General features: G+C 42.5%; 1 protein-coding gene across 12 annotated transcripts in view; it reads right to left on the reverse strand.

The window, feature by feature from the left end:
* LOC105104731 (leucine-rich repeat-containing protein 37A) overlaps nucleotides 1–24,536 on the reverse strand; it is a 116,407-nt gene that overhangs the window by 40,937 nt on the left and 50,934 nt on the right. For all 12 annotated transcript variants that reach the window (XR_010384639.1, XR_010384640.1, XR_010384638.1 and 9 more), the window contains exons 10-20: nucleotides 21,721–21,792; nucleotides 21,020–21,100; nucleotides 17,940–18,011; nucleotides 17,323–17,397; nucleotides 15,635–15,753; nucleotides 11,852–13,740; nucleotides 11,198–11,308; nucleotides 8,126–8,172; nucleotides 6,551–6,605; nucleotides 6,330–6,469; nucleotides 6,128–6,220 (exon numbers count right to left, since the gene is read on the reverse strand). Coding sequence is in view for 7 of the 12 variants with exons in the window: in XM_064495936.1 (XP_064352006.1) it covers nucleotides 6,128–6,220; nucleotides 6,330–6,469; nucleotides 6,551–6,605; nucleotides 8,126–8,172; nucleotides 11,198–11,308; nucleotides 11,852–13,740; nucleotides 15,635–15,753; nucleotides 17,323–17,397; nucleotides 17,940–18,011; nucleotides 21,020–21,100; nucleotides 21,721–21,792 (2,754 nt within the window). In the remaining 5 variants the exon portion in view is untranslated. The remainder of the gene's footprint in view (nucleotides 1–6,127; nucleotides 6,221–6,329; nucleotides 6,470–6,550; nucleotides 6,606–8,125; nucleotides 8,173–11,197; nucleotides 11,309–11,851; nucleotides 13,741–15,634; nucleotides 15,754–17,322; nucleotides 17,398–17,939; nucleotides 18,012–21,019; nucleotides 21,101–21,720; nucleotides 21,793–24,536) is intronic.

Raw genomic sequence — 24,536 nt, forward strand, 5'->3', positions numbered from 1 at the left:
CTCAACACATGAAGACACCTGGGGTGACTGTGGCAGAACTTAGAATTCTAGGGGGTCAGGTATAGCTCAATGGTAGAGTGCATGCCTAGCATGCACCAGGTCCTGGGTTCAATCCCAAGTACCTCTATCAAAGAAAAGAAAAAAAAGTAAACCAAATTACCTCCCTCTGCTAAAAAAAAAAAAAAAAAAAAAAAAAAAAAAAAAAAAAAATTCTAGCACTGAAACCTGGGTTTAAGTGAGCTATGATCCCCATGAACCATTGGGGCTTTCCCTGTGCCAACACAACTGGACACAGGGAGGTTGCAGCCTAGGATGTCTGGATGGAGAGTCTCAGCAGTCTATGGACAAAGTCTCCCGTTCCCAGACTCATTCCAGTACTGGGTCCCCTTCCTCAATGCCCGGCGTCTTTGTCTCTCCATCCACCACCTCCATTTCAGAGCAGGTCCGAAGAGCACAGGTGGCAAGAAGCACTTTGAGCTCTTCAGAGAAGGGCAGGGCTGCTGTAGCCACAGAGCCTTAGAGCTGGAAGGGGCCCAAGGGATGCTGTAGCCTGTTCCTGGGTTCTGCCTGCTCCTGACATTGGCCCTGGGCAGCCGCAGCCTTCAGATCAAGGGGGAGGCTGGCCCCTAATTGTTACACTCTGGGATGCTTATCAAGTCAGCTCATTACACCCCCATCCCACCCAAACTAAGGGTGTGTCCACTGCCTCCAGTTTCTCTCTGCTTCCTGTCAGCTTGGTTGTCCTGCATGGTGATGGCTGTGGTCCCAAACAAAGATGGCATCAGAGACACGTTATAAAGTGGGAGATGGGGAGAAGGCCATGCTGAAGAAGGAAACGCTTAACGTTCTGAACGCACTCAATCAAATGCCGAAGCCCTTTCCGAACCCCAAATCTATGAACAGGACCGTCACTACCAAAGGACTCCCACTTTCCTCAAGGGGCAGTTTGGTTAACTTCTTGGAGGAAGATGCCATCAATCTACCGTAAGACATAAGTCTGGTCCTTTTCTCCTGTTTAAGGCCAGAGCTGGGGGCTGGGGAGAGGGGCTTGAAGAGGTGGTACTTCCTTGAGTTATCACAGCCCAGACTCTGGACTCCCAGGGAGGAGCACGTGTGCAGGTTGCCTATGGATTCCTGACCCCAAATCAGTTCTTGGAGACACGCTGGCCTCTGGTTCCAGGAAGCCTTCTGGGATTAGTCAGAGGTTTGCTGACCATACTGCTCATCCTGCTTTGCCCTCACCACCCCTACACAGATATCGCTGCCCGACTCCACTCGCCATGGCTTCTCTCCCTCGGTCCTCCCTAGTGTGACTTCACCTGCCTGATTATGTCCCCCCAGTAGCCTGCCTGCCTTCACACTGCAATTTACTGTTCTTCCTCGGTGATTCTGTGTTCCCTTTACTTCATTTTACAAAACTCTTTGGGCACTTACAAGGTGTCTGGCCCAGAGTTAAGTTCTGGGAATGCAGAGCCAGAAAGCACAGTCTCCCAGCCTGGGGGGGGGGTGTGTGCTGGAGAGGGTGTCAGGCAAGAATCAAGAATATTACCGCATGGTCTGCACTATGACAGGACAACCAGAGGGGACTTAGTATAACTTGGGAGAGAGTGAAGGTAAGGAAGGCTTCTTGGAGGAGGTGATACTCTTAGGAAGGGAAGGAGTTAGCCAGGGAAGGGCCGGTGGTATGGGTTGATGTGGGCTGAGGGAATTATCTGCAGGGAAGTTGCATGGGTGTGTGTCCCGTGCAGTCACACACAGCCCCACACTTAGAAGGGGCCCTGTGCTTGGTTTAATGCTCGGATGTCACTGTCTTGACAGTCTTAGTAATTTTTGAATTATTGAACCGCAAACTATGTTGCCAGTCCTGATTATATGAAAGGGGTACTTAAGCCAGTATGGCTAAAGTGATGGATGCCTGCAGGAAACTTCATGGTATAGTGGGAAAGTCTTGGGCTAGGAGCCCAAGTTTAAATCCAAGTTCTACCCCTTAGATATGTGGCCATAGACAAGTCAAGTAAGATCAGGGACTCTTGGTCCCTCAATTGTACAATGGGGCTGATGCCATCCAGCAGGGCTGTAGTGAAGATCGCAGAGACTTTCTGTGCAGCACGGAGCCCAGTGTTCCTTCAGCACTGGTATTTCCAGTAAGTAAATCTAAAACAGAGATTCAGAGACAGGCAGAGAGAGAGAGGGGCGGGGGTGTGGGGAGAACCCTTTTCTTCTGACAAATGGTTATCTGGGATCTTGTCCATGAAAACAGGATCAGGAAGGGGCAGTTCTGATTTAGTTTTCTGAGGTCTGCATCCCTCTACCTCCTGAAGTTTTACTGTGTATGTGCATGTGTCTGTGCGTGTCTGTGAGTACACAGGCACTCACAGAATCCTGCTGTCTCAGAGAGAAGCTACAAACCCACCTTGTATTCCCACATTCAACGATGCATGGTAATAGACCCCTCCAGAAAATTAGGTTGTTTCATTGTCAAAGCACTGATGGGCTCAACTCTCACGGAGTCTCAAAGCACTCAGAGGGCTTGTCTGCTACCATGCATGCCAAGGGGAGGCAATTTGCCTCTTGTGTCCATGAAAAACCATCTTCACTCATGTGATAGACATCTCAGGGCATAAACACTTTCCAGGAAGAGTATGTTAGTGGCCAGCATTGCAGGGGACTCCTGGCTTCTTTCTAGTGAATTTGAGGCTCTCACTCTGCCTCTAGCATTCACATTCATGCATCTCCTGCTCCTCTTCCTGAAGGTATAATTTTATTTCACCTCTCTCTTCAAGGTTTCTACAGAAATCATCTTCCCCCAGATGACCCTCTCTGCATCTCACACTGTGGTTTTCTATCCCGCATTCCATGTGCTCAGAAACCTCTCTCCTCTGGTTCCATTTGTTTAGTTCTGTGCCAACTTTGTATCCTTTTCTGGTGTTACATTTCCTTATGCTCTTTACTTCTTTTATTTTATCCCCTTGTGGGTGTCTGGACCCTTTTCCTGTATTATTGCTACTGTATACTACTGATTGAAATCTGTCTTCACCACTTTAAGTAGTACCTGGCTTTGTTTATTTTTAGAAAGGGGAGGTGTCCAGGACTAGCCTTATTATTTACTTATTTATTCTTTTAAATAAGCACCCCAGGGACATTTCAGTACAGAGGTCTACAGATCATATTTTGAGAAATTATATTTCCCTTTTCATAATTATATGGATGTCATTTCTCTGGCAGCCTTTTTGAACGGGAGCTGTATTTTCTGACTGTGGGTCCCGTGGCTAGCACTCCTGCAGGGAGGGAGCCGCCAGGAGTGCCCCACAACTATAGGGACAGGGAGGCGGGGAACACCTGTACCACTAATAGTGGAAACTGCCCGAGGACAGAAATGATGACAGGAAAAGGGGGGCCTGTTTCTCCCCTGACCCCTTGGGGACCTCTGAGCTAGCTTTCTGCTGAGCTACTGAAAGGGGAAAGGAGTGAGTCTCCAAGGCCATTCAAACTCTTTCTCATCACTTCCTGGATTCCCGATACTTCCTGACCCCCCACCCCCAGGTTACACTTGGACCTTATTATCATCTGGAATCTACCATTAAAAAAATCTCAAAAGTCCAACCTTTCCTTCACTGAACATAAGCGCTTGTCCTTCCAGTTCTCACTCACGTGTACCCATCACACACCTGCTTCAGCTGCATCAAAACCTCTGGTCTGGCGCCCCATTTTCTCCCAGTTCCTACTTAGTCTAAACCCCCAAGTTGATTTCCTGGCCTCTCTACTTCCAGGTCACCTTCAAAGTACTCTTTCTAAAACTCAAGCTTGATTGTGTCTCTTCTCTGCTTAAAACATTGCAGTCTGTGCTGTCTGGTCACGCCCCCGTGCCTCTGCCAGGCCCCCGGGACTGGTCCCCTGCTCCCCGCGCGGCCTCACACAATGCCTTTCCCGCCTCGCGCTTCGTGCTTGGGGACAGCAGGCTGCGCACCACGCGAGCACACCTGGGGTTTCACGCTTCTTGCCACTGCACTGTCCTCTGTCTAGACCAGGCCTTTCCTTCATCTCATGAGCCTAAACTTCTGTGTGGCTTTCGTCCTCTTCCCCTCCTCCAAGCCATCCCTCACATTTACTCCTTTCCAGCCAACCAAGAGCTGAACCACCGCTTGGCACACTGCCATTGTCATGTCAACACAGTCTTCTATGTACACCTTCAGGAGTCTGTCCCTCCTCCCCAATCTTAGGAGTGCCTGGAGGGCAGGGACTGTGTCCTAGCCAACTCTTCCTCCAGCACCAGGCACAGTATCTGGCATGTAACCCAGGCCCAGGACAAGTCCCAACTTTTTCATGGACTCTCCCCAGCTTCCTAACCTTCCCTCCTCTGAACCCTACAAGTTTTCTGTGTCATTCTTGCCCTAATCATATGTTGTCTCATTTCATTATCTTTTAAAAATGCCTAATTCCTCTGACAGATTTCATTGGAACCAATGAGAATTTTCACTTAGTAGCTGTTGGCCTTGTATCTCCCTCCCTTGTTCTATCACTCAGATCTCAGTAAGGAGCTGGGCTCCGAGCTAGTTTGCCCATCAGTAAGATGGGGACAGAGGCAGCCCTAGGTGGCCATGGTTTTTGTACCAGCTGACTCCCTAGAGCCAGGGTGTGTCCCTGACCCAAGGAGAGACAGGCTCACCAGGTGAAGTCTCTGCATTCTGGCAAAAGCACTGCCCAATCTGGGACAAGCTGGGCAAAGCAGAACCTTACTCTTGGGCATTTTTATTTAGAAATATGGTAGGGTAGCATTTGAGACTAATAAAGAATTGTGCAAATTTGAGGTAATGTGACATAAAAAATATTACCTAAGCCTCACTCTATGTATCAACATTGAAATAATGGAAACATCCCCAAATAGGAACCTGGAGCTACTTGGAATCCTGGTCCACAATCTGGGAAGCCCAGCAACTTGAAGATCTTTATCCTTGGTTTCTTGTCAGCTCCCTGTCGTGTCCACCTCTCTTACTGACATCAACCCCCCACTCATTAGTCTGAGCGGGCATGGGGACTTTCTGTTCCTATGACCTAATGGTGTGACCAAAGTGCCTAGTACTGCACCTGGCCCGGAGCAGGTGCTCAGAAACAGCTGCCATCGTTCTCCTCGTTGTTGTCATTGTTATTGACTCATTCAGAATTTCTTTTACTCACTAATGTATTTTAACCATCACTGGCTTACTAAATGTGACCGACTAATGACTTTCTTTGCAGGAGTGGAAGAACCTTGCAGCTGATGGAGGTGGCACTGTCATTTGAAATCATGCGGCCACGGGCCTCTGCTGGGTGAGGCAGGAAGTGGGGAGGTTTGGTGCTGGGCTGAGCTGGACAGAGCTGAGCAGCACATGGCTGACCCTCAGTGGGGTCAGGAGAGGCCAGGGCAGCCCAGGTGAGGCCTGAGGATGGCCATCTTGGACAATGGCTGCTCTCACACATTCTTTATCCTGTCCCTCCAGCTAGCTCTCCAAGGGTTGGGATTTTTTTAGAGAAGAACAAGAAAAAAAAAACTCCATGTGAATTTTCCACCAACTTGAAAGGCTGGAGAACCCCCTACCATGACAGGGCACACATCTGTACACAAGTTTGAGAGCTTCAGAGAAAAGCCAGGCCTTGCCCTCAGGGTGGAGGCAGGCCCAGTGATGCAAATCTTCTGGCCTCCCCAGACCCTGTGAGTGGGGCCCCCGCCGGCAGAGGCAGCTGTGCTGTGAGTAACCGCTGCTGGCTGGAGCGGGGGAGGACACCAGCACCAGCTGTGCTGTGACTGCACGATCCTGCCCCCTGCGCAAGACACGCTTCCCAGTTCCCAGGGACTGATTATACTGGGGAAATGAGGGAGAGAAGCCCTTCTTCATCCTTCTAGTCATCCTCCTGTGCCCACATCACCCCTCGCAGAAGCACTGGCTACCATGAGAGATTCTAGCTTCAGCCTTGCTTTCTCCTGCCTGTGGCCCTTGTTCTTTGCTTATAAATATTCAACTATTTATATCTTAAGTTCTTACCACATGGCTAGAATTGGTTGTGAATTTGTACATCTTAGTTAGAGAAAAACAAGTATTTAATAATGAATTCTGAGAAGCCAACAGGCCTGAGGCGGGACGGGGCTCACATCGCGTCGCTCCCCTGTGCTGTCTCACTCTCCTCATCCGGCTCTTCCGACTCGATGGTCAGAACCACGTCAGCTGCGCCATCTCTGGGTGCCCTGGGGTAAGAAGAAAAATGCTAAGGCCTTTACTCTTGAAAGGAACAATTAAATTTTTCATTATTTCCTCATTTTGGATGAGAAGTTTAAGTTGTCCCCGATCACTCACCTTGCATCCCTACTGAAAATCTCTTCCTCATCAGAAGATTCCCCATCATGTAGCTTCTGCATCATATTTTTCTTGCGTGTGGCACTGAGAGGTTTGTACACGTCCCTGAGCCAGAACGGCCGCATTCTCCAGAAGCCCTCCTAGAACAGAAAAAGGGGAACATTCATTCTGCATCTCCCCTGCTTTTTCTGGCAACAGTACTTTATCCTCCTCAGATTTACCTGACTCTCAGTTTCCTCTGGGCATTTTCTATGCAGCACAAATCGAAAGAAGCCCCTTGGAAGAAAACACACACAATTAGTGATGCGTGCCACTTTCCACGTCTCACAGGGTGTCTGTCTGGTCTTATTCGGACTAAATGGGCACCTCAGTCAACACTCACAGCAAGCAAAGGCACCACAGACCTGGAGGCTGATGATAATTTGATGCACACTGGGCTCCCAGAAGCTCTCCACGTCTGTCCGAGATGGCCCCCCAGTGTCCCTGGACAGGCCTCTGAATGTGGCCGGGCATGGAGTTCGGCCAGACTTTCTGGTCCCACTCACTGCCTCGGCCCTGCCAAGTGCCCTCGTGCAGGGAAGACCCTGCACAGCCATGCTGGGCAGAAGCACGTGACTGGACGTGTTCACCCCAGCCCTCTGCAGATGCAGTCTCACACACAGCACGTGCTGGGGGCTGGAGGGGAGGAGCCCCTATTTTCCTAGCTGCTTTGTCCTGTAAGCTGAATCACACCAAGTAAACCCGAGTCCAACTAGCACAGTTATCTGACTCACTGACTTTCACATCGCAGGCTGTCCCTGATGCGTAAATGAATTGTGAAATCAGTTGAAAGGCCATGACCAGCACTAAAACACAAAATATTCTTTTTTGAATATACATAGTATAGGAAAAAATCAGAGTGCAAAATCAGTTTGTTTTAGAAACTCCTTATCTCCATAGAGTATGTGGTACTGATTTGTGACATAAAAGGTAGCTCACAGCCCAAGAAGTGTGATCAATGAAGTCCTCAGTGGAAAGGAAGCATCTACTTTTTGATACTCATGAGCAGCATGGCCGTGGGGCAGGACCTTTTCCCTTCCTCTTTCTCCATTTCCTTAATGGAAGAAACACACTACTCTCTAAAGTTTCTCCCAGTTAAAATTGTATGAGGTTTGGATAAAGGGAATGGAGTGTGGGGGCCTGAAAACCAGCAGGATGACAGGGGATGTTTTCCTGCCACTTTCTAGGAAGGACTCATATATTCTCCCTTCCAACAACTTTGAGTGAGGCTGGTCCTCAAACCCTAGAACCATGCGGCCTTCCCTACCCCAGGACCTCCAAGGCCACTGGCCCAGCCCGGCCTGATGGCCACCACCAGAAGGAACAGGTAACAACCCAAACCTCTCCCCCTCCCCGTTCTTTCCTTAAAGGACTAGGAAAAGCACAGGCGTCTGGGCCTGTCCCTTTCCAACTCAGCTTTGGCTGGGGAGCTAGTTTGGCTGGTAAATAAATTCGGGCAAAGCATTACGATAAATAAATATTCTTCCTGCCTTTTGTGGTTTCTTCACTGTAAACTGAAGAGATTGAAATAGATGAAATCTAAGTTCTCCTCTAGTTCTAAAATCCTGCTTTAAAAATTACCAGACAAGGGGGAGGGTACAGCTCAGTGGTAGAGTGAGGTGCTTAGCATGCACGAGGCCCTGGTTTCGATCCTCAGTACCTCTATTAAAAATAAATAAACCTAATTACCTCCCCCACAAAAGTAAAACAAACAAAAAAATAAAAACTTAAAAAAAAATGATCAGAGTTGTACTTACCTTACGCTTTTTCTATCGCCCTTTGCTGCTGTCCTGTGAGAATAAATCTGTTTTGGAAGAAACATGATCAGAATTATTCATCATAATGATCATCTCCAAATTTTTATTCATTCCTTTTTATTTTAAGTCTTATCTACCCAGTGAGATGATGACTTTTTTGTGGAAGGAATGCTCTCTTGTTTACTAATCCTTTGCCTCTTTCACAGTATCTAACTTAGGCTCTTGGGCACAGCCGGCAATACATTTTACTGATTGTTTTAGGTAACATTCAACAGATAATTCCCAATAAAAATTCTTGTAAGTAGGAAAACAAAACAAAAGTATCTACCAGGAACCTAAGCACAGTTTTAAAGCCAAGAATAAGACTAGGATGTCTATCATTACAGCCACTATTGATCACTGTTGAGGAGGTGCTCATCACTGCAGTAAGAAAAATATTGGAAAGGAAGAGAGAAGCACATTTGCACATGAAATGATGGATATCCTTAAGGTAGGAAGCAATATGAGAATTCAGGAAGATGTTACATACAAAATCAAGAGATCAACATATAAACCTCAAAAACTTTCCTATATAACACAAAAAACTAAGAAATAGAAGAAATATCCCATTTACAATGTCAGTAAAACTGCATAAAGTACCTAGGGGTAAACTTAACCAAGAATGTGTAAGACCTATGCAATGAAAACATTGAAACTCTTCTGAAGGACATTAAAATGAAAAATGTGTATATAGCATGAGATACCATCTTCCTAGAATGTTGTAAAGATATCAATTCTCCTCAAATTAACCGACAAATTCAATGCAATCCTATTTAAATCCAAGATAAATTTACAACAAAACCTGGCTAGTTGACCTTTGGTAGAGAAACTGTGCAAGAATAGTTATGCAATGTATGAAAAAGACGGTCAAAAAGCAGGAGCTTACCCTGCCATTTATACAACATGTTCCAGAGCAACTGGAATTAGGCAGTGTGGCACCGGTTCTGGTGCAGGAAAAGACAATGGGATCAATAGAACAGAGTCCAGGTAAAGATAGTATTTTTAGATTAGTGAAGAAAGAATGAACCGTTCAGCAGAAAATTTTGAAACAATTTGATTTTCATGCAGTGGAAAAAAGTTAGCTCCCCTACCTCAACTACACTAAAAAAACCAAATTCTAGACAGATTATAACAGCACTAAGAAAGTATCAGAGACTATTTTTATGCCACGAGGTGACAAAGGCCTGGCTGACAAAACCCACTCGCCATGAGGACAGGGGGATACGGGGACAGACTGTCAACAGATGGCTACTCTTCCGAGCCCCTGCCCTCTCCTCCCCTGGATTGTCTGTCTTCTTCCTGTTCATTTATAACACTCTTTATGATAAGTAAATATTGGCTCTCATTGATTTTCAGTGTTTCAATCATTTCCCAATGTATTTATCTCTAAGGGGACGAGACAGAAGAGTGGAGTAAGGAGCTCAGGCTTCACAGTCAGGTGAAACTGCTTTCTCCTTTTGGTTTTGTCACTGGGGCCTTAAGCCTATGTCCTATATCTATGAAACAAGGATGCTACTGCCGTCCTCACAGGACTGCGGGGATTAAACCAGACAATACACGGAAGACTCATTGTCCTATGCTTGGCATAGGTCGGTGCTAAGTTGGTGTCCCAGACAGGGTGGTCAAATCCGCCAAAGGTTTCTGCCTGTGGCATCAGGCTCTGAAAGCTCTTTTCTACCACATGATTATAAACATACTGCTTTTATTTTCTTCTAATAGTTTTATGAGTTCTTTTCTTTCATGTTTATGGAGATATGTTTAAGGTGAGAAATGGGGACCTGCTATTATCTTTCCCCCAAATAGTTAGGCAGCTGTTCTACTACCATTTATTCATTTTTCCCCACTGATTAGAATATTAAACATGATGTTTCAAAAGCCTAAAGAACACATGGGTCTCTCTACTGCTGGGCTGTCTATGCTACTTCAAATAAATATTATGTTGCATTACTCCTCATTGTGGAATTGACATAATGCCTCATCTCTCTTCCACTTAACATCATTACTGTCAACTTTAGGAAAAACATTGCATGGTCCCAGTCCTGAAAAAACTTATCTAAGTGGGGAGAGGAAATAATGAAATTATATAAATAAATACAAATTCAAGGTTAAACTACATAGCAATTAAAGCAATAAAAGAGGAGTTTATAGAAATTCTACAAAAGCACAAGGCCATATGACACTGGCAGATGCAGAGGGCACAGTCTGGGCAATGGCCAATGACTAGCAAGCTGACACCACGCTAGTCCCCAGGTTCCTAGGCTCAGAAATGAGACTCTGTCTTCACCAAGAGGGATCTCACATCTTCCTATTGAGGCAGTCTCACTTTATCAGTATCATAGGATTGATCAGAAATCAGAACGCAAAATTATTACTCGTCAGTGAGAAATACATCTGTTCTACAGACAGGGCCTCTGTGTCTACACAAGCAGAGAATTTCCTTCTGTAGAGACAGGCCTCCAAGGCACACTGAGGCACAGCTGGAAGGCTACATGGTGAGAACAGGACTAGAACAAAAGGACATACTTTAGCCTGAGGCAGGAATTTATTTGCAGTGTTTTGATGGAAACTACCTACACAATGTCTCACACACCGGAGAAGAAAGCTGGAAGTAAACCTAATGAATTGACAGGATCACACTTCTCTCTCTTAGCCATGTCCTTTCAGCCCTCCCAGGGTGACTGACGGCTCCAGGAGGGTGGAGATGATGTATCTCATCATGTCACCCAACAAGGAAAGAAAGCAGTGACTGGTGAGGTGAAGTGTTTTGAGTTGAAGAAATTGTACTACTGTGTCAACTCTGACCTTCTTAAAAACTTGACTTTTCAAAATAGTCTAATGGCTTCTTATCTTGGGTTCAGTTCCACAGAGACCCCCTGGGACTGGAGCTCCTTTAAGAATCCCGGGCGTATAACTTTTCAATAAAAGCCCAAAGCCCATCTCAGTCCTTGTGACTGAAGAGGACTATGGAGTAGAAGCAGGTGGAAAGGTAGCTGTGATTTTCAGCTTGCGGGTTCTGAATCTCATTGTCCTTACCTCAAAAAGGCAGAAACCTATAACCAAGACAGCCACTGCTGCAGTCACAGATACTGATATTGCCAAGATGAGTTCGTTGGAATAGCCGTATCCTGGAACTTCTTCTGTGAGCTAAAAAAATAAAGGATAATTTCTTTTAAAAACAAAGAGAAAAGATGAAATATAACTATTCTTAAACCTATTCAGACACTAGCTCACTCTTCTTTTTTGGGGGGTGCGTGGGAGGTAATTAGGTTTGTTTATTTATTTTTAGAGGAAGTGCTGGGGACTGGACCCAGGACCTCGTGTATGCTAAGCCTGTGCTCTATCACTTGAGCTATACCCTTCCCCTTAGCAAACTATTCTTAAACTACTCTAAACCCCATCCTTTCAAGTGAGTAGCTTATAGGTTCTTAAAGAACATATCAGATCTCACGTGTTACTAATCTTAGCATCAGCATTTTCTCCTACAATTCACCTTGTGTCTTAAGCCTCCCCTAGGAATAGTGGCACCATTCTCTAAATGAGCACTGTGAGAGATTGCTGTCTTAGCCAGTCTCATGGATGAGATAAGATACAGACCAGGAGCCCCTGGTCTTCCTGCTTTGGCACTTTAATGGCATGTCCTACACTGAGTAGAAGTCCAGGTCCCCATGTGTCAGGCATTGCCCTCACCTCATGTGGCTCCTGCCCTGTCTGGTCACTCCGGCCTTCTGCGCTCTCACTGATGTAGTTCTCAGTTTTCCACAGGTCAGTATCCCCCTCTGCCTGGGACAATTTTACTTTTTGCTGCTCACTAAGCAGCTTTATCAGAAGGCCTGTTCTGGTGAAAAACTTGGCACAGGACAGCTTCACGTGCGTCTCAGAGCAGTCCATTTTGAGAGTTCGGATCAAATGAGAAATGAGGCCTCTCATATAATCATTTGGGATGATGGACCGTAGCTGCTGGTTTACCTGGATTTCAAACTGATCACCCAAGGATGAAGGCCCTGGGGAAGTGAAGCTGGTGGGTTTAGAGGGTAATTCAGTGTCCACGCTGTGGTATTCCAGTTGTGTTTCACCCGTGTGTTCAACAGTTGGCATAAAGTTGCCTGTAGTAACAGAATATGTGCTGGGTACATCCGTATGGGCAGCGACTTCAGAGATAGCTCCTTCTGGCACAGTCGCCTTTCCTGCAAGAGGGTCTAAAGAAGAAAATAATTCTGGTGGATTTTCATGAGAATTTAGTTCTCCTGAAGAAGAAATAGCTTCTCGTGAAGGAGAATTTATGAGGCTCCTCACTGCAGAGGAGGGAGGCCTGCCTGCGGATATTCTCCTGAGGAGCTCTTTCCTTTTCAAATTTCGATTTCTTTTGGCCTGGAATGCTCTGTGCATCGCACGAGAGCGAGGACCAAGGAACAGGTGTTTTTTTCTGGGACGTGAGGTTGGTTTAGAAGCTTCCATATTTCTAACTATACCTTCTGCATCTTCTAAAATAGTGTAGGATAAGTCTTTTGATTCCTGTTTAACCTCAGATTTAGGAGGGGTGGGGGCAGGAGGCAGGGAAGAAGAGACTGCTGCTTTGTCTTCATTTATAAGTGAGGGTTTTGTGTTGAAGGAGCTTCCCACTAACTTCCGGGGCCTCCACATCATGTGAAGCTGCCCCCCCGCTCCTGGGGACTGCCTCTTGAGTGCCTCTTCCTTGGCAGTGTTCTCCACAGCTGGCTGGGCATTCTGTTTCCTCCAATGCTTCAGTTCGTTGACACTTTCTTTGATGATGACATCTGGGTCCTTGAGGAGCCAGTCCACTCCCCGCAGCCTTTCCCCTACACTCTCAGTCTTTGCCGGGCTGTTTTCCTGTGGTTGGGCAGTGTCCAACTGCTTTTCATCCTTGGCAGTGTTCTCCACAGGTGGCTGGGAATTCTGTTTCCTCCGACGTGTCAATTCTTTGACACGTTTTTTGATGATGCCATTTGGGCCCCTGAGGACCCAGTCCACTCCCTGCAGCCTTTTCCCTACACTCTCAGTCTTGGCTGGGCTGTTTTCCTGTGGTTGGGCAGTGTCCAATTGCTTTTGAAAGGCCTGCCATAATTTGTGATCCAAAGGGTCAGCACGTACAAGCCTGGCAGCTTTTTCCTTCTTTTCAACTTCATCGATTTCTTTTTGCATTTCTGAATCTGACCATTTTTTCAGATGATAAAATCTCTGCAGTTTATTTTTATAAGGTAAATTGTTGGATTCAGGTTTAAGAAAACGGTTCCTTGTGTTTTTTTCCAAATAACCCAGGGACTTATCTCCATCTTGTAGATGTGAAAAGAGAAGTTTAATGAATGGTAAAAATGCTGTTTCTAAATCTTCTAGATTTCCCTCCGAGAAATAAGGCAGTACATAACTTAGTGCACTGATAATGTCACTTTTGTCATTAAAGTCTAGCTGTTCATCGATGAAGGCTGAGAAGCTGACACCATGTTCGTCTGAGGACGCCTTCTCTGGCTCAATAATCAGCTCGGTGCTGGTATTATTTTTCCGGGCTTGTAACACTTTCATGAACGATCCTTCTATGTTCCCTACAGCTGCTTCTTCACCTGTCAAAAAAGAAGTTTTTTTTGATAACTGAAGGCTGATGGACAGCTTTTTGCCAGTCCACAGCCACATATCCCAGTCAAATAAATTAGAAATCAGCAAACATCTGGGTGCCACTTAGAGAGGGGAAAAGAAACCTCACAACAGAAGGTGAAAAAGATATATTTTGAAAAACTGGCTATCTACTCAGAAAATCCCATGGTGTGAAATAGAGTAACAGTGTTTAGGATTATTCCACTGGTTTCCAGGGGCCAACTGCCCGGTACTCAAGAGAAGTCAAGGCTGGGAGGACAGCTGTTCCCCACTCAGAAGGATGCTCTGCAGACCCACTGTAACTCCTCACTTCCATACACCCTGCCCCGTCCTGCCTCAGACCCAGAAGAGTGTGAGGCTTCTGCTCTCTGCCTCCTCAGTGTGCTCGTGTCCTGCTCCCATCACAGGTGATCACGGCACCTGCTGCTAACAAGTCCTCATCTGGATGTGACCTTTTCCACCTACCCCCAATTCCTCGCCTTGGTCCCTGCTCCCATATATTTCAGCCCCCATAACAAAAGGCTCTATACAGAGAGAAACACCATGCGGGCAGGGATCTGGGGTGTAGGTTAAGGCATTTGCCAGGCTGTATGCTAATGTGGAATGTTCAACAAATCAATGGAATAATACTTGAAGTCCTAAAATGCAGATGGGAAAAAGCAACTGTTGTCAGATGCCTACTTTGCTTTCATTTCACTCCTAGTATCCCCAGCTTTACCTGGGGACCCATCTAAAGCTTCTGACTGTGTGAAGGTCATGTGTACTGCTGTGCAGTTGGGTCTCTCTTCCAGAAGGATTAAAAGTATTTTTGGTGGTGGGGGTTAGGGTCAGAGGAGGAGGTGAGGGTCAGAGGAAGAGATGAAGGGTCATGAGAAAGGAGGAACAAGGGCTCGCAGAGAGCCCAAAACCAGGGACAGGAGATCTAGGCCACAGCACTTCACACCTCTGATCTAGCTTTGCTCACCTGTAAAAGGAGGGAGATTAAAAATGCCTCTTCTGCCCACTTCTGGGGGAGAAGGGAGTAATATAATCAGTAAAAAAAAAAAAAAGTTTGGAAAATAAGCAACATTTTTATGTAAGTAGCAAAATGTTATTATTTATAATGTGCTCCAGATCATTGATAGAGACCAGTATTCAAGCTGTCTGAGCATGACAGCACACTTTGGAAGTCATCAAGTTAAATGCCAGTAAATCTAATGTATAGAAAAATTCTTGAAAGCATCTGAGTGTTTTGTGGATAGAAATGCTTGAGATTCAGAGCAAGTTCAGAGCTGGACAGTCTAAGAATAAAAGAGCCATCCCATCCACTGGAAAGGCTAGGGAGCAGCTTCTAGTTATGGAACCAGAAACTCTCAGGCTCCAAATAAAACATAAAACACCACCACTTGTATTCTTTAATGAAACTGCAAAAACAAACTAAACAAAAATGTATTTACACCTGCCCTATAAGACAAAGGGTACGTAAGACCTAATGGATATTAAATCAGTTTACAAACTGTGATGCACTATATGAATAAGTTCTCATTTGGGGGTAACGCAGAGAGCACAGTATACAGTATGTGGCCATGAATGTTAATTCTCTTTCCGCTTCCATGACTTTCTCTTGTTCCTCTATGTATGTGGATCAGTTACATTATTAAGCTAACAATGTAACTGAGGCATTATCAGTTTAATAATGTAACTGAGAATCCGACTTTTAGCAAGGGAGTAGTTCTTAGAAATTTAGAGAATTGAAACTCTGAATGAATGAATAAAAATTCAATTACATCATTAGTTTAAAATTTTTATCATCACTGATTAAGAATAAAAATTAAAAAAATAAATAAAAACTTAAAAGTTTATCATCAGGCAATGCAGACTCACCACAATGTGTCGTGTTTGTCAGGCAGTCACTGTCACAGTGCAGCTTGACTGTCTTGCAGACAACTTCAATAGTATTTTTAAATTGGCAGAGGCAGCAGGTCCGACGGCTAGGTAAGATCCTACAAATGGAAACACAATTAAATTAGTGGTAAAGGAGTGACTTGAGTAGGGAGGCAGGCCAAGGCCACCACAGGGAAGTGCAAAAAGGAGTTCTTGGGGCACATGGCCTGGAGAATTGGACAGGGACGAGTTGGCCAACCGCTGCTCTTAACTTTTGTAAATAAATACAGAGGACAGAAGTGCCCAACAGAAGGGTAAGGATGGCAGTGGGTGTTGGTGTGCCTAGGAAGAAGGTGACGGGGATTAGAATTGGGTGACACTGATCTGTAGTTTAACTCACAAGTATCTCCTCCCAACACCAAAATATTGTCCATTAAAAAAAAAGACAAGACATGATCAAATTTAAGAATTTCTGCCCTGTGAAAGACACTCTTGAGAGAATGAAAGATAAATCACAGAATACTTAGCTAATTACATATTGAATAAAGGACTTGTTTCCAGAATATATAAAGAACTCTCAAAACTCAGTAAAAATATAGACAAAAAATTCAAAAATATAAAGATGGAAAAGAAGCATGTGAAAAGATGTTTGACGTGATTAATCATTAGCGATGCTACACTGAAATGCCACTATATAATTACTAAAGTATCTAAAGTTAAAAATGATGATCATAGCAAGTGTTGGCAAAAATGTGAAGAAAATGGAACTCTCGTACACTGCTGGTAGAGATGTAAAATGGCCGAACAACAATGGAAAATAGTTTTTTAATTTAAACATACACCTACCAATGATCCAGCCATCCTACAGGCAGGTATTTACCCAAGACAAACGGAAGTATACATACATACCTACTAGAGAGGTTAAATTTTTTCTTAAAACCTGAAACATAAGGATCAGGTGAAGCTGAGGAGCAAGTGCAACTCTCATGCACTGCCAGTGGCAATGCAAAGTGGTGCGGTCATTGTAGAAAAGTTTAGCAGCTTCTTAAAAAGGTAAACATGCACTTGGCATAGGATGCAGCAATCCCATCCTTATTTTGTCCCAAAGAAATGAAAACATATATTCACACAGAATGTATGTTTACACATACGTGAGAGTTTTTAGAGGCTTTATTCATAATAGCCAAAATACTAGAAACTATTCAAATGTTCATCCCCTGAGGAATGCATAAACAAACTGTATATCCACACAACTGGACCACTACTCAGCAATAAAGAGAAATGAACTACAGACAGGTGCAACAGCATGGATGGATCTCCAGAGACTGGCTAAGTGAAAGAAGCCAAAAACAATAGGCCACATACCCTATGACTTAACTTACAAGGCATTCTGGAAAAAGGACAGTTATAGGGACAAAAATCAGACTGCTGGTTGCCAGGGCTGGTGGTGGGAGGAGGGGACTGACCTCAGAGGGACATGACGTGACTTTTGGGGCTGCAGAAGTTTTCTATTTCTCAGATGTGGGGGTGGCTATATAACTACATGTTTGTCAAAACACAGAAACTGTATATTTTAAGAGAGTGAATTACATGAAAATTATGAAACTTGTATATCAATAAACCTGATTTAAGAAAGTAATAAAACAAGCCTATAAAAAACAATCAAGCAAAAAGAAAAATCCACTTACAGTTTTTCCAATTCAAGGGACATCATGAGGATTCTTTCAATTGTTGTAAGTGAGACGTGTGTTTTTCCCAGGTCTCTGAAGGAAAAGCCCAAACAGGCATGATATAAACCCAAAGACAAAAATTCCACACTTAAAAAGATAATCAATATGTGATTATTTCAATTCTGGCTTCTTACTTGCCATAGACAATAATTCCAAGGAGCTCTTATTGAAGAAATTTAAATTTATTTGTATCATTAAATTAATGACCTTGGTGCTGACCAGGACAATTTTTTGTTTTAATCATTAGCCTACCTCTCACTCTCAACTGCATCCACCTCCCTTGATTATTATTATTATTTTTAATAATGTACGCCTTATTCCTTTTTGCTTTCTGGGCTAAATCATATTTTTACATGTTTCATCTCTATACATGTTCTTCAACACAGTTTTCTTCCTCTGCTGGCTGTCTTACCCATATACATTCTTTCCTAATCCTTTTCTTTGCCAATAACTCCTACCTTAATAACCCGGTTAAAATTTAAATTATGACTTTTTAGCTAAAATCCTCAATCTCTGATGAAAGTAAAAAAGAGCAAAAATCAACTCAAGAGCCACAAGACTGTTCCAATACTTACAAATATCTTAATGCTGGCAATTTAAAAAGGTAAGTGTCTTCAACTGTTGTCAAAGGATTATGACTGAGAATTCTGAAAAATGGAATCACATTAAAATTAACTGCATATTCACTAATGCCCATGAAAGTTTATATTCATTATTTTGGTACGGAACTTGAAGGTAAAAAAATTTTTTTTTCTGAATTTACCTATAAATCACCCTTAGAATTCATAAAGCACTCTTCATTTGGGAACTACCCAGGTATCTAGATGATAAAGTGGAGAACAGAAAAAGAAGAAAAAAAAGTAGATAGCAAAGAAAAAAGTACACCCAAGAACTTTTATAGGTCAAAAACCCTAGAAGGGACTATGCTGGTAGGAAGCCCTTCCTCTGTAAGAGATACTATTTCTAGTGTCCTCCATAGTTCAAGGCATTTTCCTTTCATCTCTAGAAATTTTTTAAATTTCATCATTTAAACTACCCAGTTAAAGACAAAAGTAGGACCAATCCCTTGGTTCTAGAGCTGAAGAGAAGAATACAAGAGGAGCTGGGGAGACCCAGACACCCACCGCACACTCCCGTGTGTGCTTCTATCACAGCCTTTGCTGCTGTGTATGGGATCACTGCTTACTTGTCAGTCTCCTGGACTGTCAGCTCCGTGAAAGCAGGGACTATACTTTATTGTCATTGTCATCTCTGTGCCTGACACAGAGCCTAATATTTACTAGGTACTTAATAAATGTTTGTTGAATAAATAATATTGTTTATATATCAACAAAGTGATAAATTCATTTTTTGGAACAAATTTTTATTCCAAAATGCTGGAATAGATTTTCTTCTCAATTCTTTAAAACAAACAAGAAAAAAAAAAAACAACCCAAAAGAAACAGGAAGAAAGAAAAGAAAATCTGCCTTTAGGTTAATTAACTCTACTCAAGAATCATTAGTGTACTTTTACAGAATATTATAAAGATAATCACAACATCCTTTGGATTGCCAAATATCTATGATCAACATTTAATATTTAATCCTCACTGTAACCTTATGTGATAGATATTATTATCCCATTTTACAAATGAGGAAACCAAGGCACAGAGTAGTTATGTAACTTGTCCTAAGTCATCAAGCTAGTAAGAGGCAGAGCTGGAATTTGAACTCAGTTCTGACTCCAAAGCCTGTGTTTAACCTGCATTTGAAAAAAAAAAAAAAAAAAAAAAGACAGAGTCTGTTTAAAATAACTATTACTTTAACCTTAATTTTGAGAGCACTAAATATAGAAATATCTTTTCAAATTTCATCTCCCCACCTGGGAGAGCCTCTATGAGAATTACATTTTCTCTTATTTCTTTTCTTCAATTTAATGCAGGGGAAAATATTATTTCAACTTATAAACATCCCAGTAATATGTCATTACAGGCAACAAAATGACAACTCAAGGGGTGGCACCGTCTAGACTTTCTAGATTTGGCACAAAACAAAGGAGGACCCCAGCCCCCAACACACATCTACTGTATTCTGACAATCTTTTCAAAGTAACTGTGAATGGATTTTAGGAATACAGTATTAATTTGTTCCCAACACTAACTCTGATTCTTTCATTAACTTTTTCTGCCATTTAAGATGAACACAGAAATTCAAGAGGAACAGGCTTTGTGCCTCTTCCATGACCATCTTTTCTAACCCACCACCCATTTTCTACTTCCTTGCCCCTCTAGCTTGTTACCCTCCTGCAGAGATGCTAGCATGGCTCTCATAAGTTTTCCCACCAATTTTCTTCCAGTATGAAAGGTTCTTGGGGACAAAGTCTTTGGCCTATTCTTCTTTGTAACCCCAGCACTTAGTGCAGGGCAGACACACAGCGCACATGGCACTCAGTGAATGTTTCTGAATAAACTCATTAATTTTTATCAACTGTGAGTCCACAATCTCCCCGTCCCCGGGTCGACTACATAACCATAAGGAAACTTAGATTCTTCTAAGGGACTCTTATTGTTATAAAATGTTTACAAAACATCATGAGTTTAAGACATGGTACTGATGCTACTAAAACCTCCTGGTGGAGGGACCTAATGAGCCCCCTCTCCGGTGCGCTGCCAAGAGAAAAACTGACCCTCTGTTCTCTTTCTGCAAGTTAGGCACCAGTAAACTAATGAAGAGGGGAGGGAGATGCCACTGGTGGGCACCTGCAGAACTGCTAATCCAGCTCAACACACCCTCAACACCTTCATTAACCCAAAGTGAACTGTGTGAAACTGGATTTCTGAACCACAAAATAGGAGAGTCTTTTCCAAACCCTGATTTAGAGGAGGCTCTTCACCTTGAGTCTAAAATCCCCTTCAGGCCACTGAACCTACCCGCTGTGATCTGCATGTGACATGGAGAAGTCACAGAATTTTCAAGATTCTGAAAAGCCCACACTTATTAGTAGTAGTCAGGAAAGAAAGTACATAGAATTAGGCTATAATGTTGTATCTTCTTTGTATTTTTCACATTAGAGCTTAACACAAACATCCACACCTCAAAGGTTCCTATTGGCCATAGATAATTCACTTCAATTTCATATTTTTGAAAAATAATGTTTTGGGTGGTTGGGGAGAGGTGCCCAGTGGTCGGTGTTCAGGAATTCTTTCTGCTTCACCATTTAAAAGAAGCTAATAGCTGAGGAAGCACCCATACCTTTTGCTCCCTGAAGAATTTTCCACTAAACTTAGTTCTTTGAAGCTCTGTGCTGCATACATTTTAAGCAGTTAGGAATTTTGCACATGAGCAGGAATTAAATTCAAAAGTGGAATTTTAAGTACCATTCATGTGTTGGAGCAGCAACAATGGGATTCCATGACAATGCTAATTTGAGTGTTTCTGTTGGACACCTTTTATTGCTCATGCCAAAGATCAGTACTAGGGAAAGCCAAGTGTTCCATATATGAGTTAGACAAGTCTCTTGCCCTCTTTGTACCTTAGTTTTCTCATTGAAAAAAAAAAAAAAGAATGGATCTCAAGACAGAATTTCTGGAATTCATGAGCTTATTACACCCAGCTAAACAATTACCGATAACAAAAAACATAGTTTTTACATGTATTCATCTTCTATTTTACTTACACCTTCTGTAAAAACTGCATTCCATGCCAGGCCCGGAATGTTCCAAAGCTCAGGTCTATGATTACATTACATCCAAGATTTCTACAAAAAAGAAAAAAAGGAAAAAAGAAAGAAAAAGAAAAAGAAAAAAAAGACACAAGCAAAAGAAGAAAAAGGTGCTTTTTCAGAACACTATCCTTTGGCAGTAATTCTAATTTATACACAATGAAACATAACCTCATTATCCCTTCCATACACTAAAGAAATCTCCCTGTGGAAAATAGTTGCTTATGATTTATATTTTCATGATTTTATGTACATGGTGCATTAGATACAAAACGGTAAATTCTCAGTAAGTATTTGTGTTAAGTGATCCTTATTTCTGTAGCGAAGGGCAGTACCACTGACATTTTGGGCCGAATAGTTCTTTGTTGTGAGAGGCTCTCTAGTACCCTGTAGGGGGTTTAGCAGCATCTCTGGCCTCTGTCCACCAGATGGCAGCAGCATACCTATAGTTCTGATAACCAGAAATGTCTCTAGACATTGCCAAATGTCATCTGAGTGCAAATCTTTGCTAGAGACAAAGAGGATTAGCTACATAATTCTAGTAGCTTTCTACAATAAGACCTTAATAATATTTCAAAATGGGTAGCAAATTAATTTTATAAAAAATTAGGTTTTATAAAAATTCCAAACACAATGAATTTATATTTGTAACTTACACAAACTCCAAAAAAGGTAGTGATTCAAATGTACCACTTTCAATAAACTGTATCTTATTGCAGGATAAATCTCTAGGAAAAGGAAAAGGAAAATATTGCCTCAATTAGTACTAGATAGCTAATTAGTAGGAATAACTAGTAGAGGTTAGAAGAATAATAATGAATAAGTCACTTCTATATAACCTCTAAACCTTATGAGCCCCTAACCCCGCTCTCAGCTGTCCTAAGAGGCTCACTTTCATGATGTTCATAAACAAAACATACACCTGTATAGATCTGGGTAGATTTTGGAGGTAACCTTTCCTCAGAGCAGAAGAATTGATTAGATAACCTATTGTGGTCTCAACAAATTCTAGATTATAAGCTCAAAGTTTTTACCTCCACATATAATTATAATGTTTAATGTGAAAAGGAATACTCTCCTATTTACACACCTCCCAGTTTAATTCTGATTTTCTATGCCAATTCAGTACCAGAAGAAATAAAAGATAGCCTTTCACATGACTTGAAAGGGATTACTCCTCTTATTAATGCGTAATTTGAACTAATTGAGTATTATACTAAAATACTGAATTTTATTTGAAACACCCACACTTGACTATAGCTGGCTATCTTACTTCCACTGATTCGTAGTCTCTCCTTTCTACTGGGTGGGTGTAACTGTCTTCTGACTGGTGTTTGCACCTGTAGTCTCTTCCTTTCTCAGCCATCCTGTACGGTCACCAGATTAACTCTCCCGAAGTGGTTCTCACTTGGGAACTTACTTAAGAAATGCTCAGCTCTGCTCTGGACCAACTGAACCAGCAACTGTGGGGCACAACTTGTGCTTTAACAAGCCCTCCAAGTGACTGATTCTGCTGCAGGCTTGAGTCTTGTCCGAGAGCACTGCTGTGGGAATGGGGCAGCCTGGCCTGCTACCCTCGGCATGGCCTTTGAAGCCCTAGATGACCTGGCCCTAATCTCCTACTCTTCCTACTTGTACTCGCCAGGTACTCAAAGCATGTTTCCTGTGTTTTGCCTCTCTCCTACCTTCTTTTTGCAAATTTATTCTTCCCAAGTCTGTCTGATGTTACGCAATGGTCATTTAAGGTCCTGTTCAAACAGCACTGCTCTAATAACATTTTCCCTGATCCAATTTGGAGACTTTCTTCCCTATTCTGAGCTCCAAAACCAACTTACAGCTCTCATTGCCCCTCTTTACTTCTTTCTTTCTTATATAGCTATTCTTGCAGCCCATTTCCTCTTGAATGTATGGACTAGACCTGCTCATGCGCATTGTCTATCATGTTTAAAGCCAATGCATGGACATAAAGCAAAGTCAGACAGTTTTAAAAATAAACAATTAGCTGGGGAGTGAACAGAAGGAGGAAAACAACTGTTTTAAAAGAAACGTAGGTCTGTTACCTCATCGCTTCCTTTTCCACGCCTCTGCAGCACCCTGTCATCCACTCAGTGCTTGTGTATGATGGTTTGAGCTTATGTTTATTTTCCCGGTGAGATCAGGAGTTGCTAGAAGGAACTCTCTTACCCATCTTTGTGTTTACAACGCTAGGCACAGTGCTCAGCATATTCTTTTCTATTGATTGGTATTTTTTAAAATGAGTGAGAATAACTTGTGCTAACATGAAATAATACACTAAGAAAGTATTTCATAGTAGAAGTAATTAAAGGCCTAATCCACTGAGCAGTCATCTCACTTATTTTTCTCCAAACTGTGTTTCTAAGGTTTGGAGCCCAGATGACAGAGGGACCCAAGAAGACTAATACAAAAGTGGTTGTCCCTTAAGGCTTGGATGGTTTGATAGTTAAAAAGGCTGTTTTTAGGGTCCTGTGAGGCTCCTTATACCCACTTCCCTCAGCCTTCTACATTTGCAAGAAGAATCTCTTTGCTAAAGAGCATCATTAGTTAATTAATGACATACACAGCTCTGGATGCCACGGACAAAGGATAAAAATTGATCTTTTATAGCAAAGAACACAGAATCTCCCTATCTCTAAATTAACAAAAATACTATGCAAGCATTTCTTTCCTTGTATAACGAGGCTGGGGAGTTTTTTATTTTGTAATTAGTGAAGTTAGGGGCATTTCTAATATGCTTATTTGGTGTAAACATTTATAACTATACCACTTGAACCATCATCTTAAACATTTTTAATATTGGTATTTTAACAATTCCTGCATTGAATCCTTAATACCAGTCTGTTCTCTTGGTAACTTGGTATGTCCTGGACAATACTGTTTACATAATTCATCTGCTTAAATATTTAATATTTAAACATTAGATTAATTTAGATTAAAATTATGAGTCAATGGCATTCATATTAATGTAAGTGTTCTATATTTTTTGGTCCTGTAGGTGATAATTGGAGCTTAACCTCAATTCCTCTCATTCCACTAAACCACCTTTTCCACACCTTTTCTGTGAAGGCCACATACAGTCTCTGTTGTGTGTTTTCCTTTGGTTTTCCCTGTTTTCCCACTTACAGCCCTTTAAACATCATCCTTAACTTGTGTGCTGTGTAAACACGGATCATGGGCTGGATCTGATCCACAGGCCATAAAGGTTCATGTGGGTGTCTGTAATTGCTCAGACCTCATTACCACTTTTCCTCTACAACTAAAAGCTGTTTTTCTATCTATATCTTGTCTATATAAATTTAAAAATTAAAAATGAATAGGAGGTATTTGATGCTAGAGATGGGCTGGGGCCCTACACAGACTGAGAGAATTACAGGATTTTATTGCTGGAAAAAACTGTAGAGATTATCTAATTTGAACCCCTTAATTACTTAATAGACAATGTAACTAAGAACTC

This window comes from Camelus dromedarius, chromosome 16 (genome assembly GCF_036321535.1).
Source record: "Camelus dromedarius isolate mCamDro1 chromosome 16, mCamDro1.pat, whole genome shotgun sequence".
In the NCBI taxonomy this organism is placed as follows: Eukaryota; Metazoa; Chordata; class Mammalia; order Artiodactyla; family Camelidae; genus Camelus; species Camelus dromedarius.